General features: G+C 43.5%; 2 protein-coding genes across 3 annotated transcripts in view; one reads left to right on the top strand and one right to left on the bottom strand.

Annotated features, from left to right (window-relative positions):
* The window catches only part of LOC141000723 (nuclear factor of activated T-cells, cytoplasmic 3-like), a 30,201-nt gene extending 27,287 nt beyond the window's left edge, over positions 1-2,914 (top strand). Inside the window, exon 10 of the mRNA XM_073471523.1 lies at positions 2,036-2,914. Coding sequence (XP_073327624.1) covers positions 2,036-2,172 — 137 coding nt within the window. The 3' untranslated portion in view covers positions 2,173-2,914. The remainder of the gene's footprint in view (positions 1-2,035) is intronic.
* Positions 2,792-6,485, bottom strand: pdcd2l (programmed cell death 2-like). Of its 2 annotated transcripts, none has more exons than XM_073471525.1 (2): positions 5,813-6,485; positions 2,792-4,206 (listed from the first exon to the last, which is right to left on the bottom strand). In XM_073471525.1, the coding sequence occupies exons 1-2, from the start codon at positions 6,324-6,326 to the stop codon at positions 3,599-3,601; spliced, it is 1,122 nt and encodes a 373-aa protein (XP_073327626.1). In that variant the 5' UTR covers positions 6,327-6,485; the 3' UTR covers positions 2,792-3,598. The 2 variants fall into 2 exon arrangements, with proteins under 2 accessions (XP_073327626.1, XP_073327627.1); XM_073471526.1 differs by having other exon boundaries at positions 2,792-4,203; positions 5,813-6,483.
* Between the last annotated feature and the right edge of the window lie 10,067 nt (positions 6,486-16,552).

Raw genomic sequence — 16,552 nt, 5'->3', positions numbered from 1 at the left:
AATTTGATTTTAATTTTAAAGGTACTGTAGCTATCGTGTCAGGCCGAGTGAGCAGCGGGTCGCAGGTTGTAACTGGCTGGCAGCACAGGTCAGTGTGGGACAGAGCATACGACAGCTGATGACCACAGATTTGGGTTTGTTTTTGTTTTGCTTTCTTAAAATGAAACATTTATGTCAGAATATTGTTTCAGCTCTGCAGGGACACTGAAGGAGGCTCAGAGGGAAACACTGTACGTTTAAAACTAAAGCCAGTGAAACAGATACAACTCAGCTCTGTCTGCGCCTCCACATATCTGGGATAGTTTCTGTGTGTATCATTTTGATTCATACGTGCAGCTCAGGTTGTGTTTACCAGGCGAGTGTCAGCGATGAGTGTTGTTGTGTTGGTTCGCTTCATGAGCTTCAGGTTTCACTGCAGAGCTATCTATAGACTGAATGAAGCAGTGCTGCGTGTAAACGGACTCAGCAGAGCAGCTCTACTACTGCTGCTAATAATATTAAACACAATCATTTCTCACCCCTGCTGACACCCTGCCGGCGCAGCATGTGTCATAAAGCTTTATGGTTCATGAGTCAGTTCAGTCATAAATGGATTAGTTAGTAATTAGAAGATGCAGCGAGAGCGAGAACGTTGCAGAGTGTAAAGTCACTTTATCTCTTTTACATCCACACATGAACCTGTCGCTGCTGAGTCATTAGACACTGAGCATCATAAAGAGCTAATTAAGTTTTAGGGAACATGTTTAAAGTCACAGTTTGTCAAGCTGTTCCCTCCTGTGGCCAAACAGGGAACTGCAACACAGAGTCCAGTTTTCATTCCCTGCATTTGTTTTATTTCATCTCTGCTCAGTAATTAGAACAAAAAAGCTCCAATATTTTCTCTTCAGAGACCCCTGAGCAGGGACACCCCACTACATATGTGGCACAATACATGTAGGGTGGTAATGTTAGCCATGCTAGCCGTGTTAGCCTCAGCCTCAGCAGTTTCCAGAGGCTCGTTGTTGGTTTGTCAGCAGGACTTCACAACAGCTACTTAACGGATTTCCACAAAACTTGGACGAAGGATGAGTCTCAGCCCAGAATAGACCCCGTTAACTTTTGATGCGGATCCAGGATTTTTTTCTCAATTTCTTTATGCAACAATTTGTAGTAATTTATATGTTTTAATCACTTTTTTATTGGCCATATGTGCGCAGATGGTAACAGGACATGAAATTGAGACCTTCCTGTCCCTCTTAGTTGTAAATACAAGGTTGTGGACGACTTGTTAAAGTTGTTTAATGCTGCTGGACTGTGGAGTTCTTTGTGAAGGACTCGGGTTGGATTTGCCGCGACAGTCTCAATTGCCTCGTCTCATTGCCTTTCTCTTCTTCTAACATCATTTAAGAAAAGGAGTCTGACTAACGGCCCGCTTTCTGCACAACACAGAACCCTTCACACTGCAGGACAGGTTGTTTTTAACATGTCTGTTCATTTCTCAGGGAATAATGAAGGGCTCATAAAAAAATCGTGCTTCAAATTTAGGTGGCTGGTATCTATGAGTTAGTAAAAAAGGGGACTGTTGGGCCTTGGTGGAGGTATGCACTCTACTGAGCACCATTCTAGTTTTTTTTAGAAATCATAAGAACCTGCTCACTGTCATCTGTAGTCACTGTGAATCAACCCCTTCAGAGACCATTTTTACATTTGAGTGTGAAAGTCGATTCTTTGCCTTGGAAACAAAAAAAAAACAAACTTGTACTCGCCCTCTGTGGAGCTCTCAGACACATCTTACAGTTTGAGATGTAAAGATGGTCGTGAGGCGGGCTGGAAAACTGCAACACCAGCAGATAACTGGACATCCACCTAGCAAGTGATTAGCAACAAGCGAAAATTCAACCTGTTCTGACAAGATGTAATCAAATCAAATCATGTTTCCAACTTTCGTCCGCAGGTATCGTCCACCATTTATCACTGAACAAACTTCAAAAATTCTGTGCCGCTAAATCCAAAAATGTTGTAATAATCACGTCTCCTGCTTCTGTTTCTGTTGCAGTGAATGAGATAATCGACCGAGACATCGGCAGTCTGAGCAGCAGCGCCCAGCCAGACCAGTTCGACCAGTACCACCAGTACGACTGGGAGCACAAGTCAAGTGATGCTGCGCCGCCGTTCTGCGGCGGCCCTCAGTAGTTACTCTGCTTCTTACCGAGTCGACCGCAGCGCTTCTCCTTTAAAAAACAAACCGGCGCTCATGTTTGCACAAACTGATCCTCAAGTGCCTGAAAACCAATCAGCCGCCTCCGACGAGTCTCATCAGGGTATCACACGACCGTCTCCTCATCAGTCTCAGGAAGTTTTTCACTGACAAACCAAAGATTTTTTTTTTTTAAGCTTTTTATGACCGAATTGGAAGAAAACAACAGAAGGGCTGTAATTTAACGTAATGCAACGCTTTAATGCTACACAATCACAACAATCACGATGTCATCTGAGTTTTAAGTCGTACAAAAATGAGAAAATCTTGTCGTTATTTATTGGCCGTTTAATTATGAAATCTATTTTTGATACTCTGGATCTGATCCAGTACAAAACTAAAACCCTTCAGCTGATCATTTACATTTTTTATAGCTTGGTTTTTCTCTCTGTATGGTTTACATGTCCTCATCTGAATGACACAAACGCTGTTCAGCCAGAACTGTTTTGGTATGAAGCTTCAGACACTGAGTCACAGGAATGTATCTTAAGGTTGAAGTAAAAAGAAAATATCTGATCATTCTGTTTTTTGATAAATCATTTGCTGAATGATGAGTGAGAGTTGTAAAACAGTTTATTCTGTGTCAAGCGTCTCCATAAAGGATTTCAGAAGCAGAGTCATTTCTAACGGTCTCCTTCTCTTCATGCACAAACACATTAAAGGCACTTTGAGCTCTCAGAGCAGTGACATTTCATTACAGGGGGGTCGAAGGTCAGAGCAGCTAATATTGGCTACCTGCAGGAACAAAACCAAAGTCAAGAATGTTATTAAAGAGCAAATCTGCACTAAATCACACAAGGAGGACAAATGTTCTCAATATAACTGTGGCTAAGTGTTTTCAAGCCTGCAAGTAGAGGTGCACGATGGGAAATTTATATTATCTGCTTTTTATCAATGTCAGTGAAATTAAAGTCGATGTAGACCAGCAGAGCATCTCTGATACAGGAGGTGGAGGCATTAAGAGTTGGTTAGCGATCTGCCAATTAACACTGATACAAAGAAGAAGCAGCAGCGCAGCTCAAAATACATGTTCCACATCCTCAAGGCTTCAGAGACCAGGGAAGAGTTTAACACAATAAATCTAACTAGAGCTGTGGAACATGAAGTCTTTGGTCAGCACATCTGATCCTTTCTTACCCTCAGATGTGCGTAAACTACAGGTTAGGAACTTCTTTTTAAAATAGAAAATGTGAAGTTATCGGTTATCTTATTGTATCGGCCTCTGAAGCAGCTAGTTATCGGTTATTGACTGAAAAATATCCATATCGTGCATCCCTACCTGCGAGCTGTGCAAGAACATCCCTCTGTTCTGTTTCAGGCTCAGTTTGTTTCAGGGTCCAGGATCAGACTAATCCTGTTCAGTCATTTAAATAACTGCTGGTCCGGGTCAGTCTGAACAAAGCAGAACTCCTCCACAGCTGATCCTGATCCTGCCGTCCAGCAGCTGTTTTTGCACGTATAAACCAGCACCGTCCCAAACTCCAGCTGTGCCTCGGCGCCGACGTCCTTCCTCTGCAGCAGACTGACCAGAGCCGGCATCAGCTGCAGCTCAAAAGTCCTGGATGCTCCGCAGGAGCCGCACGCTGGAACCACCTGAGCCATGTTGGACGGCGGCTCGGAGATGAAGAGCGGTTTCCCGCCGCGACAGTAGCGAAGGATCTGCTGAGGACACAGCGAGATCTTCTTCATGAACCTGGAGAAGACGGCGTCTCCGTGCCGGGCTTTCGTCTTCTCGTACTTCTCCTCCCCGCCGCCGCCCTCGCCGTCCTCCAGCTCTCCCACCGTCACTCCTTCCCTCCTCTCGTACTCCCTCAGCAGCTTTTGAGCGTGCCGCAGGTCGTCTTCCTCTCCACCCAGATCTGCCTCCTCCACCACACTGATGAAGAACGGACGGAGGACAGGAACTTCCTCCTGTGACTCTCCCAGACTGAGATCCTGCAGGCAGCTGCTGACGTCAGTCTCACCGGCTGCTGGACAGAAAGGAAATTGAGTCAAGAGAAAAGAAGTTCTTCTGATAGAAAAATATGAAGAGTTTCAGTTTAGATGTCGAAAAACTAAATTCAGCTGGTGTCCATGTCAAACTGAGGGAACAGAATCATTTTTGGCAGAAATCTCTTTGTGTTTTACAAATTAATCTGGGAATCTTCTGTTCATTAAAGTGGAAACAGACAACTTTTCCCCCATTTAAAGTAGTGTTATCATCACAAAGACAATCAGATCACTTTCAAACTCCCTCAGAGTAACAACTAAACAAAACGGGACAAACATGAGTTCATCTATTCATTCAGTCTATAATTGAGACATGAAAGCAGATAGAAATATTGCCAGGCTGCCTTTATCTTCCAGAGAGATGTCATTAATCTACAGCAGGGGGCCAAAACTGAAACCTCATGGTGGACCTGATGTGTTTTATTAAGATGAAGACTGGTGACAAACAGAAGCCCTGAGAGGCGAGTGAGGAAAATATTCTGATGATCATTTTTCCAAGTCTGATCTAAACTGTTGTGTCTCCGTGTTTATGACTTATTAAATAATTGAAACAACCGTTTTGCCAGAATTAACTTTCCTCCATTTTTTTCTCACTTTTTTCCCTCCAGGCTTCCGTAGTACCAGAATCCCAAGTCCCTTTAATTGAACTGACTTCCGGCACAAAGTGTCACTTCACCTGCCGTGCTCAGATCATGAAACATAATGAATAATAGAGATCTACATATTTAGAGAGTTACCTCACAAAAAATAAAACAGCATCAACAGCAATTCATATTAAACCTTTTCAGCCCCGGGATGATAAAAACAAGGTTTAAAGGGAATTAATCTGAACGTTCAACAAGCCGTCACATCGTGCAGTCATTCATCATCTCTAACTCTGAAGCCACATTATTTTATAAACCACAGATCACCTGAGGGATATTTCTGATTATTAAACCAGGTTGCACAGTGTAGTAGCAGCAGGAGTACTTGAGTACTTAGTTACATTCCACCACTTAAAATATCTGAGTGGTTTAGAGGGAAATCTCTGGTGAAACTACTAATGTGTTTTAATGTAAAACCTTCAACTTAAAGCTGTCACATAAATGTAGACATGAGATGTATGGAGTAAAAGAAAAGTACAGATGTATCTCTGACGTGGGGCAGTAGAAGTAAAAGTGGCTGAAAATGGAAATATGCAGGTGAAGTACAAGTACCTCGAAACTGTACTACTAGTGGTTGTAAAAAACTAAAGTAGCTTTAACAAATATGATTCTCAATACAACAAAAAAACATGACATTTTGCGAATTTACACCATCAACCAGGGTTACAAGTACTTTTACTCAAGTACTAAATTAAGATGCATTACTACCAGTAAAGTATAGTGAAGTATATTCCACATACGCATCGATATAGGATATTATAAAGTACTTTAAAGCTGCAACATTAAAGTAACGAACACATTCATGCTTCTCTAACTGTAATCAAGTACTTTAAGTTTATTCTGATGCTAAAACTTTAAGTAACGTGTAACAGAGTGTTTCTACACAGCAGCAGTACTACTATTTTTACTTCATTCAAATATCTGAGTACTTCTTCCACCTCACCGTCTGCTTCAGGAGCTGCTGCCTCCTCTTGAACCTGGCTGTCCTCCTTCACTCCTCTTCCTCCCCATCCATCCTCCTCCTCCTCCTCCTCCTCCTCCTCCTCCTCCATCCCCCAGTCATCAGCGGTGTCACACCAGTCTGTGGCCGCCAGAGGAGCCTCCTGAGCCGGGGGCGGCCGGCTGGGTGTCCGCTCTGCCGCTGCCACCTCCGCCTCCAAACACTGGGAGCGGAGCACCCTCCAACACTCCGGCCCGCTGCTGCACTCGGCAGCCGGGCACGCGAACAGGTGGAGGTGTCGGTGGTAGGGGGAGACATCCAGGGGACAGTACACCTGCACCACATGGACCAGCGGGGCTCCGCAGCGTCCGCAGCGGGGAGACCGCCGGGAGACGCCCGGCAGCCAGTCCGGCTCACCCCCCACTTTGTTGGTCAGATATGAAGACCGGTGCCGCTTAGTGTCGAGCTCTCCATCACACAGTCCGACCAGAGTCCCCTCCTCAGCGGGGGCCGCCATGATCCCTCACATGTTGTCAGCACCGGCCGGAAGTCACAGTGAGCGTCAAGGGTCCGTCACCAAAACATCACCGCCGGCCGGATGTTCGTTTAAGTTGTAAAAATACACGTAAACTGTTGTAAATATGTAGTAAATAGTCCTGTTAATAAAAATACTACATACGCGTAAGAATGCGGCAAAAATGTGAAGCCTGTCCGTTAAACTGAAGCAGATTGAGAAAGGTTCCTACCGGACGGACATCTTCACTTCCGTCAAAGTAACGGAAGTAAACGGCGAGAAAATATCCGTTTAAGTGATTTTGTCTTTTAAATAAACAGGAAAAAAATCACTTAGTTGTGTTTTAATAACTTTTTTTCATTCAATATTAATTAAACATAACTTTTAAACGTTAACCGGAACTAGCTTGATTTGCGATTTCCGGTTTTGTATCCCCTCTTACAAATTAAAAGCACTAGACTACAACTTGCTAAGTAACCAAAAGTCAAACTAGAGTGAAAGGAAAGATATGCTGTTGAGATATCACCTTTAATTATCAATCATGATTACTTTCCTGAGATCTGACCTCTTACCACGATGTTAAACTTGCAGAAATTGTATTAATTATTCCCAAAAATGTGTAACATGACACATGAAAACATGAAAATAAGAAGACATCCTACCAGTTAGGATTTCAGACACCATGTATACAACTAGAGGAATTACATATTGGTTAAGGAAAGGCAGCAAAACCTTATAATAATTGATCAATAATTGATTATATGACATACCAGCATCACCTGTGATGGACAGGTAAACAAACGAGTGTGCTGTCTTTCAGTCAGAGAAGTAAACTGATGCAGATGAACTGACGTGTTGAGATGTGATGAGTTTCACCTCTTCCACAGATCAGCATTCGTTCAGGTGATTTTCTTTGGGCCCCTAGGAGGCAGAAGAACACCACAAGCCTGAGAAATGTAGACATAGTTAGAGACAAGAGCAAAATGCTCTTATACTGAAGGGACTGACTCATGAATAAACAATAAATATCTTCATGATGAGTCGAACAAAATAACAGTGATTTGAAAATCTTTACAATATTGTGATACAGTAAAGACAAAGTTAACCAGATTAAATTACATTTATTTTACTTGTGTGAGTCACTAACGTGTGAAATGTATTAAAAGATGAATGTTTAATAAAAACAGATGTTTTGTTTTGTTCAGTGTCTGTGTGTCCTCAGCTCGTGTCTCCGCTCAGGGCTGAAACAGGTGGCATCATCATGACCGACATGTCTGATGTCCCTGAACTAAGCATCAAGTTATTCATCAATAAATCATTCATCAATAAACCAAAAAGAACTTAAAGGAACAGTTCACACAAAAATTAAATATTCTTCATTATCTACTCAACCCAGTCTGATGGAAAGTGTCAAAGTCCACAAAACAATCTCCAGAGATGAAACTCACTTCAGTTCAGACTCTTCTTGTAAAACTACAGTTTGAGAATCTTTTCATGAAATAAACTTAAAAATCTAATTGTTGTAGGTTTTTTTATTGTTGTAGTTGTGTGTGATCCACTGTCCTCCTTTTTATAATACCAATATATATATACTCCAGCCAGCAGGGGGCAGTCACACGTCACTGTTGTCTCCGCTCATCATGTTTCCTGTTCAAACTGCTGCTGAAATGATAATATTGAATTTGTGTATCTGAGTTTTTTCTTTTCAGTGTCTGTCACATCTAAGCACCAGAGGCCTCGCTGAGATTACAATCACTGCAGGCAACTCAACATTATAATTTCTAATTACTATAATTATTATGGAGCTTCGGGGGAAAAATCTTTATCTTGTTCATGTGTAGCTGTCACATAAAGCACAGTGAAAATCAGGCGTTTCTTCTAACTAACAGCATAATTAAAGAAACAGTGAATGAAGCCTCCTGATGAGGGAAAGTTTGGTGAAGTCGACTTCATCCTCGACTCTCCAGGGACACGTGCAAGGATCCTGTTTGTGTTTGTTCAACACCATCTGCCAGCTGTTTTATCTTTTACATGCAATTTCTTTTAATGTCTTAACTGGTTTGCTGTGTGTCTGAATGGGGCTTTATAATAATCGTGCCTCGCCTCATTGTGCCGGCCTCCACCTGTTTTTGGATCACAAACGTCCTGACAGACAGGAGGCAGCAGGTGAACCTGGAGAAAATCACACCCAGACCGGATCCCCTCAGGGACGTCGGCTCTCCCCACCACTTTTCTCCCTCCACCTCAGGAGACTCGTCTGTTCAGCTCCTGAAGCCTGCAGACGACACGGCGTCTGCCTCGTCCGGGACAGAAGGGAAAAGACAAGGTGTCAGTACCTGTTCAAAGAGTACGACAGTGGATTCAAATTGTATTATAATATTCAGTGAAATAAATATAATCAAACCTTCTAAAAGCTTTTTTATTTCTTAATTTCTTTGTATTGTTAATCATTCAGTGAAGATTTTTGTCTTCCCCAAAACTGCAGACTGCTCCTTTAATATCTTGTCTTCCTTCCTCTCATGTCTTATGAAGTGCACTTTGTTCTGCCGTTCTGTTGAAAGGTGCAACACAAATAAACTTGCCTCGTCTTGACAGGTGTCTTAACCTATCACGGTCAGCACCGTCATCCCACCTCCAGTCCCTCCGCTGCGTCTGAACCCCGACTTTCAGGCTCCAGACTGGACAAAGATGGCTGCCGAGCAGTGAACCCAAACTGCAGACACCTGCAGACACCTGTGAACGTCCACACAGACGTCCTTCATGTATTTTTTACCATGTGAAACAGACACTGTAGCTTTAAGAGGTGTACTGGCTCATTATATTCATATTTCTACTTTTATATTCATTAATTTGGCCTCATGGACGGAGCGCTCAACATCTGCCCTCACCCGACTCACAGCCACGTCTGCCTCCATCCTACAGGAGTGATAACGTCTCAGCTGATGGGACACCACAGGCTTCAACTTTCCCATACCAGCCTACTTATGATGTTCAGAGAAAATCTTCTCTGACCAGCGAGTCCAGATCTCTGCAGGCTTTATTAGACTCCAGGTAGTCAACTTCAGAGGTAGAGAGGTGGAGAGTCGTGGGCTCCTTGATCTGTGTGACTCAGGCAGATAGAGGCGAGCCGCAGAGTTCAGTCATGTTGTCTGTCTGAAACACAGTTTGTTCTTCCTTTTCTTCTGAGCCTGGGATTCCTGACTCATGCAGCGGCTCTTTAGGATTCAGCCTGACGGTGGGCAGCGAGGTTCAAAGTAAAGAGCTGCGAGTGTTTGAAGTGAATAAAATAAACCGGAGACATTTTGACTGAAGTCTTCTCTAAAGCAGTACGTATACACATTCATGGAAGAGGTTTGTTTTGACTGAATAAATTTGGGATACATTTCACAGAGACTGTTTGCTTGCAGCTGTGAAAAACCGCACAGTTCTCGGCTTATTGTGCGTCTGAAAGTGGTTCTGTTTCACAAAGTAAACCTTATCTTTAATTAAAGGACCTCAAAGGCGGAAAAAATATAAAAACTTTCACAGCAACTTTTTAATAAAGTTTGTCCTTGTGTGAATAATGAAGTGCTTAATCTTCTGTGTTTCAGAGTTTCATTGAATAATAATAATAAAAAAGCAAAGCTTCATGTGCAGAATACGTCGCTCCTGTGGCCAAAAGTATGTAGACACTCGTAGTTGAACACGTGATAACCAAAAATCCCTGACATTAATGTGCTGCTCCCACAGCTTCAACCTCTCTGGATTCAGCCTCTCCATCAGTCCATGAGGGACAGGATGCAGATCCTTCACTTTCTTTTAAAGACACTGAGTGATGAAACAATCGATCATCTCTTTTGGGCGCCGGCTCAAATCAATTTGGATGTTTAAAGGTGCTATTTGTAAAAAAAAAAGTTGTTTTTTACAATCTCAAAGCGTCAGTTTCTGACGGTGGGAATGAGACTCAAAAATCTACTTTTCTTACAAATAGCACCTTTAAGAAAGACTACAACTACGTAGAGCCAGCGCCGAGGGAAGAACAACCAAAACCTCATTAAAAACAGGTGTTGACGTTGTGATAATGTGACAGTTTAAACTTCATACTCACAACACTCACACATCAGGAGGTTTCCTGCGGTGGAGCAGCTGAAGAGGTCGTTCGCTGGTTGATAAACCTCTCCATCCAAAACAACACAGCAGCTGCACTCCATACATTTTCATGTTTATAGCTCCGGGGGGGGGGGGGGGGGGGGGACTGATGGTCTGACCCTGGAAAGTGTGAAAGGAGTCGGGTTCAGCTTCCTGAGCTGCTGTATCTCTTCCATCTTTGCGGGAGCTCATAACTCCGAGCGCCTTCTGTTCCATCAGTTCTTTAAGGGTTGAAGGGCACCTCCTCCAGTCAGAACAGCACAGTCAGTGTCGATCTTCTGCCTAAAGCTTCAAAATCCTCAAGAAATACTTCACATCCCTTCTGCGCTGAGTGTTTCTCCTTCACTTCCTCTAATTAACTCCGGAGTGCAGCGCATTCAATCCGATTTTGCTCTTTCTTGGTTCTGAAACCGACAATATCAGATTTTTTTTCAGCCACTTGGGGAGACTAGAAAGAAGTCGTGAACACAACACTGACGTATCATCATAAGTTCGACATCAACATGATGAATGTTCATCCAATACGCTCTCTCTTTAGCTCTGTTTTTGGTCTCCACCAACTCCTGAGGGAAATATCTGGCTCTTAGATGCTGAAGTCGTGTCCGAGCCGATAAACAATGAGCCCAAACTCACTACAAAGCAACGTGAAGCCGAGGGGAGCTGCAGATTCGGCTCAACATCCTCTGAAGGTTCATCGCTGCCACAGAAACCCGTCGCTTTAGTTTTCATCCAACTTTCTTGCAAATTTTAAGCGGATTTTGAGAAAGAAACTGCAAATGGACGCTTGTTTCTGTCCACTGCAGTTATGCATTATTAAGAGTCGCTTCATCGAAATAAGGCGAAGCTGCTGCCCATCGGTATTTACTGCATACTGCCACTGAATGAAGGATTAAGTACTGCAGGCCAGGCCAGGTTTGAAGCCGCGCTGATGAAGGTTTTTAACTCAGTTACAGCCTCAGATGTTTCTTTTGTACAAGAAACATGAACTTCTCGTGTTCGTCTGTCAGATGAATCCTCTCAGAATAAGAGTTTAAATCAAAGCGGCAGATGCGAAGTGAATGTCTGACTGATTCGTGTTCGTTTCCACCTGCAGCTTCCTCTCTACATGGGAGCGTCTCCGTGGCAGACGCCCCGAGGGAAAACACAAACATGATATGAAACGTGTCACCCAGCACCACACAGCACGTTTGTTAATTACCCTATATAACCTTCCACAAATTGCCTGTTGTTGCCACCGGTGCTGCAGATAGCCTCGGTCGGAGTGGTGTTTCCCCAGCAGGAGGGGGAGCACTGAGGGGGGTGTGTGTGTTGTAACACAGAGCGTCTGAACGCTGAGCCGCTTATCAGCTCGACCACGCCATCACTCTCTCAGCAGGACTTTGAGCTGCCGAATTGAGTTTTTTAATTGGTTCTGCTGCGTACCAGGAGCCTCTGCAGGAGCGGCCATGTTGGCTCCATTTGGAAAAAGAGCCTGCTGGGGACTCGACGTGTTGCTACAGCTGACACCCAGCTGAGAGGTTCGGTCTGTCAATAGACGGGTCCATTTATCTGCCACAGGTTTGGTTTGGGGGCAGAGTAATAAAGGAGAGTGCTGTCATGCAGTTACAGGCGGGCAGGGATTTATTATTAACTGGGGATTAATATTAATATCTCATTTATAATATTTCAAATTTTCTATCATCGTGCAGTGTTGATGCAGGTTTGGGCCGGCGCTGCATTTTAACTTCCTCAGTGAAGCAACTTAATGTATCTCACACCAACACAGCTGAGTGTTACTCTTGATGAACAAGATAAGATTTGTTTTACAATCGGTCACTTTTATCGTGATTTTTGTATAGAACTTATTCTGTCGTGTTTCATCGGGACCCAAAGTAAAATCGTCGTAGCCGTTTCACAAAGTTTGTTAAGTTTCTCCTCATGAAACAACTCTTAAAATCACAGGATTGTTAATGGAGTCTGGTGATGTTGTGACTCAATGGTTGGATCAGTTAAAACAGACTTGTTGTTCTTCTTCTTCTTCCTCCTCTTCTTCACACCAGGTCTGAACCGGGCCTCAGATCTAATCCTGTGTAATGTCTTCTTCGTGGCTCCTTCCTGAAGCAATAAAACTCAAAACCAAACTACTAAAATAAATTAAAACCAGTTAAATATGAGCTCAGGAGGAGCCAGAAGGAAGTCGTATAAAAACAGCAGGATCTCTACATCTAGTCTTTGTACCTGTGAGTCACGAGGAGTGAGTTTTCAGACGAGGGGGTTCTGCTGGTCTCAGCTCCTCATGCAGGTCGTGTCTCTGGGTCAAAAGCCTGTTTTCAGATTCTAACAGATCTCACAAAGTGCTTCCTATTACCGAACTCCTCTTTCATCTGCTGCCTCCGCGACCTCCAGCTCTACCCCCCCCCCCCCTCCTCCTCTAACACCGCCATCCTCAGAAGGCCTCAGCTGAGGGCCCCGGGGCTAAACACGCTCCCTGACTTCCTGTGTGTGCGTTTGTGTCTCACTTGTCAGATGATGGTAGATATCAGAATCCATAATGAAGACGGAGAATGCCTCCCAGAGGACGAAGAGCCGCTGCCCTGCATCGTTAAGCAGCAGCTCGGCCGCTGTCGCAGCATCTCTGAGTTATCACACTTCATGAATTGGTAATCTCTGAAGGGGCCGGGGGCCCCGGGGACGCTCCGAGGCCCGGGAACAAACAGCACACAGTCACCTGGTACACAAACCACCTGGTCCATCATGTCAGATACATCAGAGACATTTATGTGGAGAGTTTTCAGCACAGATCAACACCTTCTCCATCTTGTGGCTCATCTGGCTTTAAAGCAACATCAACATTGTAAATATACAAAACCCCAGGTTTCTGTAACAACTTGTCAGGCGTGATGTGACGTTACGTGCTAACTCGACGCGCAATAACGATGCTATCTTTCAAAAACATAAACATGCATCAGGCATTTTTGTGACAGTCAAAGTTTGGACACGACTCGGAGCAAAAGCACCTGGCTGCAACATGCTAACGGCTGAAATAAGCCGACTTGGTTCGTGATCAAAAACTAGCGTAACCGTTGTCACGGTAATATGACAACGGTTGAATAAAGTAAACTTTGCTTTGGTAACATTACTGTCTGTACCCCTCGGTTACATGCAGTCCGAGAGCTAACACATCCGTATTTTTGTTGAACTAGAGCTAAAGTTATCAACAGGAGTGACACTGTAAAGAGACATTACCTGTTTCTCAGCACTGCTCTTTAGTGATGTTACGTCTTCATAACAAGAAACCAACAGCAAGATGCAGCTTGGTACCGAGGCCGACATAAAATGTGCTCATAATTGACGTTATATATTATAACTACACATAAAAATAGCAAATCTTCTCACTGATGGTCTCGTTTATTAATGTGAAACTGTTTCATGAGCAGTTTAAAGTTCCTTGTAGAACTTTTAAGTTGTAGATAAATGTCTCCACGCGCATTAATTCGTCAGTGCGACATGAGAGTGCAGGTTATACACCATTAATTAATCATCAATAGGTGGTGGAGGTCAGTCACATTTCTCCGAGGCCACTGGCTGTGTTGAGAAGGGGTCAAAATGACATTTCATTGAAGATTAGAGTTTGAACCTCCCCCGCTGCGAGGAGAGATAAATGAGAGTTACCGGGCCTGGAGGAGGCTTTTCTATCCCCCAGACAGTTTTGCTCAAGGACGACAGCATCTCACTGACACCTCCAGTACGATCAGAGCTGCTTCATGGTGAGAAGAAAGACGGAGGAGGAGGACAGGATCAACCCACAGAGGCAGAACTGGAAACAGCACCTGCAAATGTCAGGTGTCACATTCAGGGAACAAATATCAGAGGTGCACACATTTATGAGACAGTTATAATATATTTAATTATGGAGCTAAGATATGTCTTTCATTATCTCCTGCAATATTATATTATGGCTTACAACTTATGAGGGATGTGTAAGAAGACTTTATGTAATTAGAGAGGATTTATTCAAGGCGAGCGTCGTGCAGATATGGATCTCTGAACTCTAATTCAACATGGATGGTAATACTGGCACTTTAATGTTATTACTAGGGGCTTTAAAGTCCAATAAGGGGCAATTTTTCTTCTCTTTCATTTGCTTTATCTAACCCGACGGTGACATCTGGAGATAATGAACTTTAATTTCTGTCCCCACCAGGGAACAAAAAAAAAAACTTTATCAGAGAACTTGTTTTAAATATTTTATTTTTAAACACAATTTTTCAAATTATTCGAGAAGAGCTCATCAGCTGTTATCTCTCTGCACCAATATTTTTTTCATTGTCGAAGCATAATGTGCAGAAAAAGGATTTGGCACGGTGCCGTCTGAGGAGCTCGCAGGGATGAAACGTATCAAAGCAGCACGCATACGAGCTCAGAAACTGCTGGAAGCTCACGGAGAGACGGCGCCTGCTTTAATCTCTCCAACACACTCAGTTACATCAGGCCGACTGCTGCTGCTGCTGCTGCTGCTGCTGCTGCTGCTGCTGCCGCCGGGTGAGGGAACCTTTCAACCTCCTCCTCAACCCAGCGGTGCCAACAATGTCCGTTTGACCCCCGACCTCCAGAAACCCTTCTCACTCTTCTGCCAAGAAGAAACACAAGTTGTTGTAATTCTGTGACAGTTGAAGGGTTAAACTTGAGCTTTCTTAACAAGTTTGTGCACATTAACCATTCATGTCGACTCACGATGAGTTGCCTTCTGGTTAAATGTGTCATTTGTGAAATAAAGTCAGAAATCGAAGATAGCTCTACAAATACAGGAGGCACCACGTCAACAGAGGAACCGACAACTGCTCTTTGCTAGCTATCCTTGGCTGTAAGCTAGCTATCATTAGCTAATTAGCTCAGTCAGCCATGCAGCTAGTGGCCCTGTTAGCTGCCTGGAGTTCGTCCAGACCGCTAAGCTCAACCAGCCTCACAGTGAAGACGTGTGGACAGCAGACCGGGACTGAACTCTGAGAGCGACGGAGGTCAGTGTGAAGACAGAGGACACAGTACAGAGGTGATTTACAGCAGCTCTGACCAGGACTATGTCTTTGGGGATGAGAAGACACGGCAGGCGGGGACAGGAGAGGACAGGAGAGGACGGAGAGAGAGAGTCGGCATATTTTCACGTTACTCTGTGAACTGAGGATTTATTTGGACCGAACCAGAGGTGACTGTGGAGACAAACCAACACTGTTCTGGTGGTTCAGTTGGATCCAGTTTGAATGAAGTGAGTTTGACGATGAGTTAACGAGGAGATGAAGCTCGTCTGAGTTCAGTCACAGAGAAACTTGAACTTGAACGGTGGACGGTTGGATTTTTCTGTTTAGAAGGAGTCAAAATATTTCCTTTCTTCACATTTTGTCAGTTTATTTTGTCGACTTTACTCTTAATATGCTTTTGTTTTTAAGGTTTTTCTTGTTCCCTGTTTAATTTGATGGTCTCTACCATGTGTCTTGTTCTGCTTTACACTTCCTGTCTTTGTCTTTTCCCTGCCGGTGTTTCATTAGTTAATTAGTTAATGTGTGTCGCCTCACTTGTTGTCAGTTTGTCTACATTTCCTCGAACTCAGTTAAATCGATTCGGATGTTGGAAACACAATTATAAAACTTGAATCTTTAAGAACTAAACAACCTCAGACGTTGCACACACGACTTGTGATAACTAATTATTCTCATCTCGTTTTGGACGTTTTGGTGATTCGAGAGTCGTCTGAATAATCGTCTTTAATTAGTAAACTGTGAAAATGTTCTTTTTTGTTAAGTTGCATTTGTTTTAGAGCGTTTTTCTTAAGTGCTGAACAATCATTGACATCATTATGAACTTAATGACATCGCACCGCAATTAAAAAACAAACCCAGCTCCTTCAGAACACGTGAAGCTCGCTGAGTGAAGCTAATCGAGGTGTTAAACAGCTGCAGTGAGTTCGGCCTCAACCCGACACCGAACCAACGAGTCTGATCTGTTTCTGTTCAACCAACTCAATGATCTGTATCCGTGCTCGGACGGGCTTAAACCAGGAGCAGGTGAGATGAACTGGAAATTGATCCGTGTTGATCAGAAGTTATATATATTTATGATTTATTCTA

The sequence above is a fragment of the Pagrus major genome, chromosome 8, assembly GCF_040436345.1.
Source record: "Pagrus major chromosome 8, Pma_NU_1.0".
NCBI lineage: Eukaryota > Metazoa > Chordata > Actinopteri > Spariformes > Sparidae > Pagrus > Pagrus major.
The sequence above is the reverse complement of the archived record's forward strand: the minus strand, read 5'-3'. Positions and strand labels throughout refer to the sequence as shown.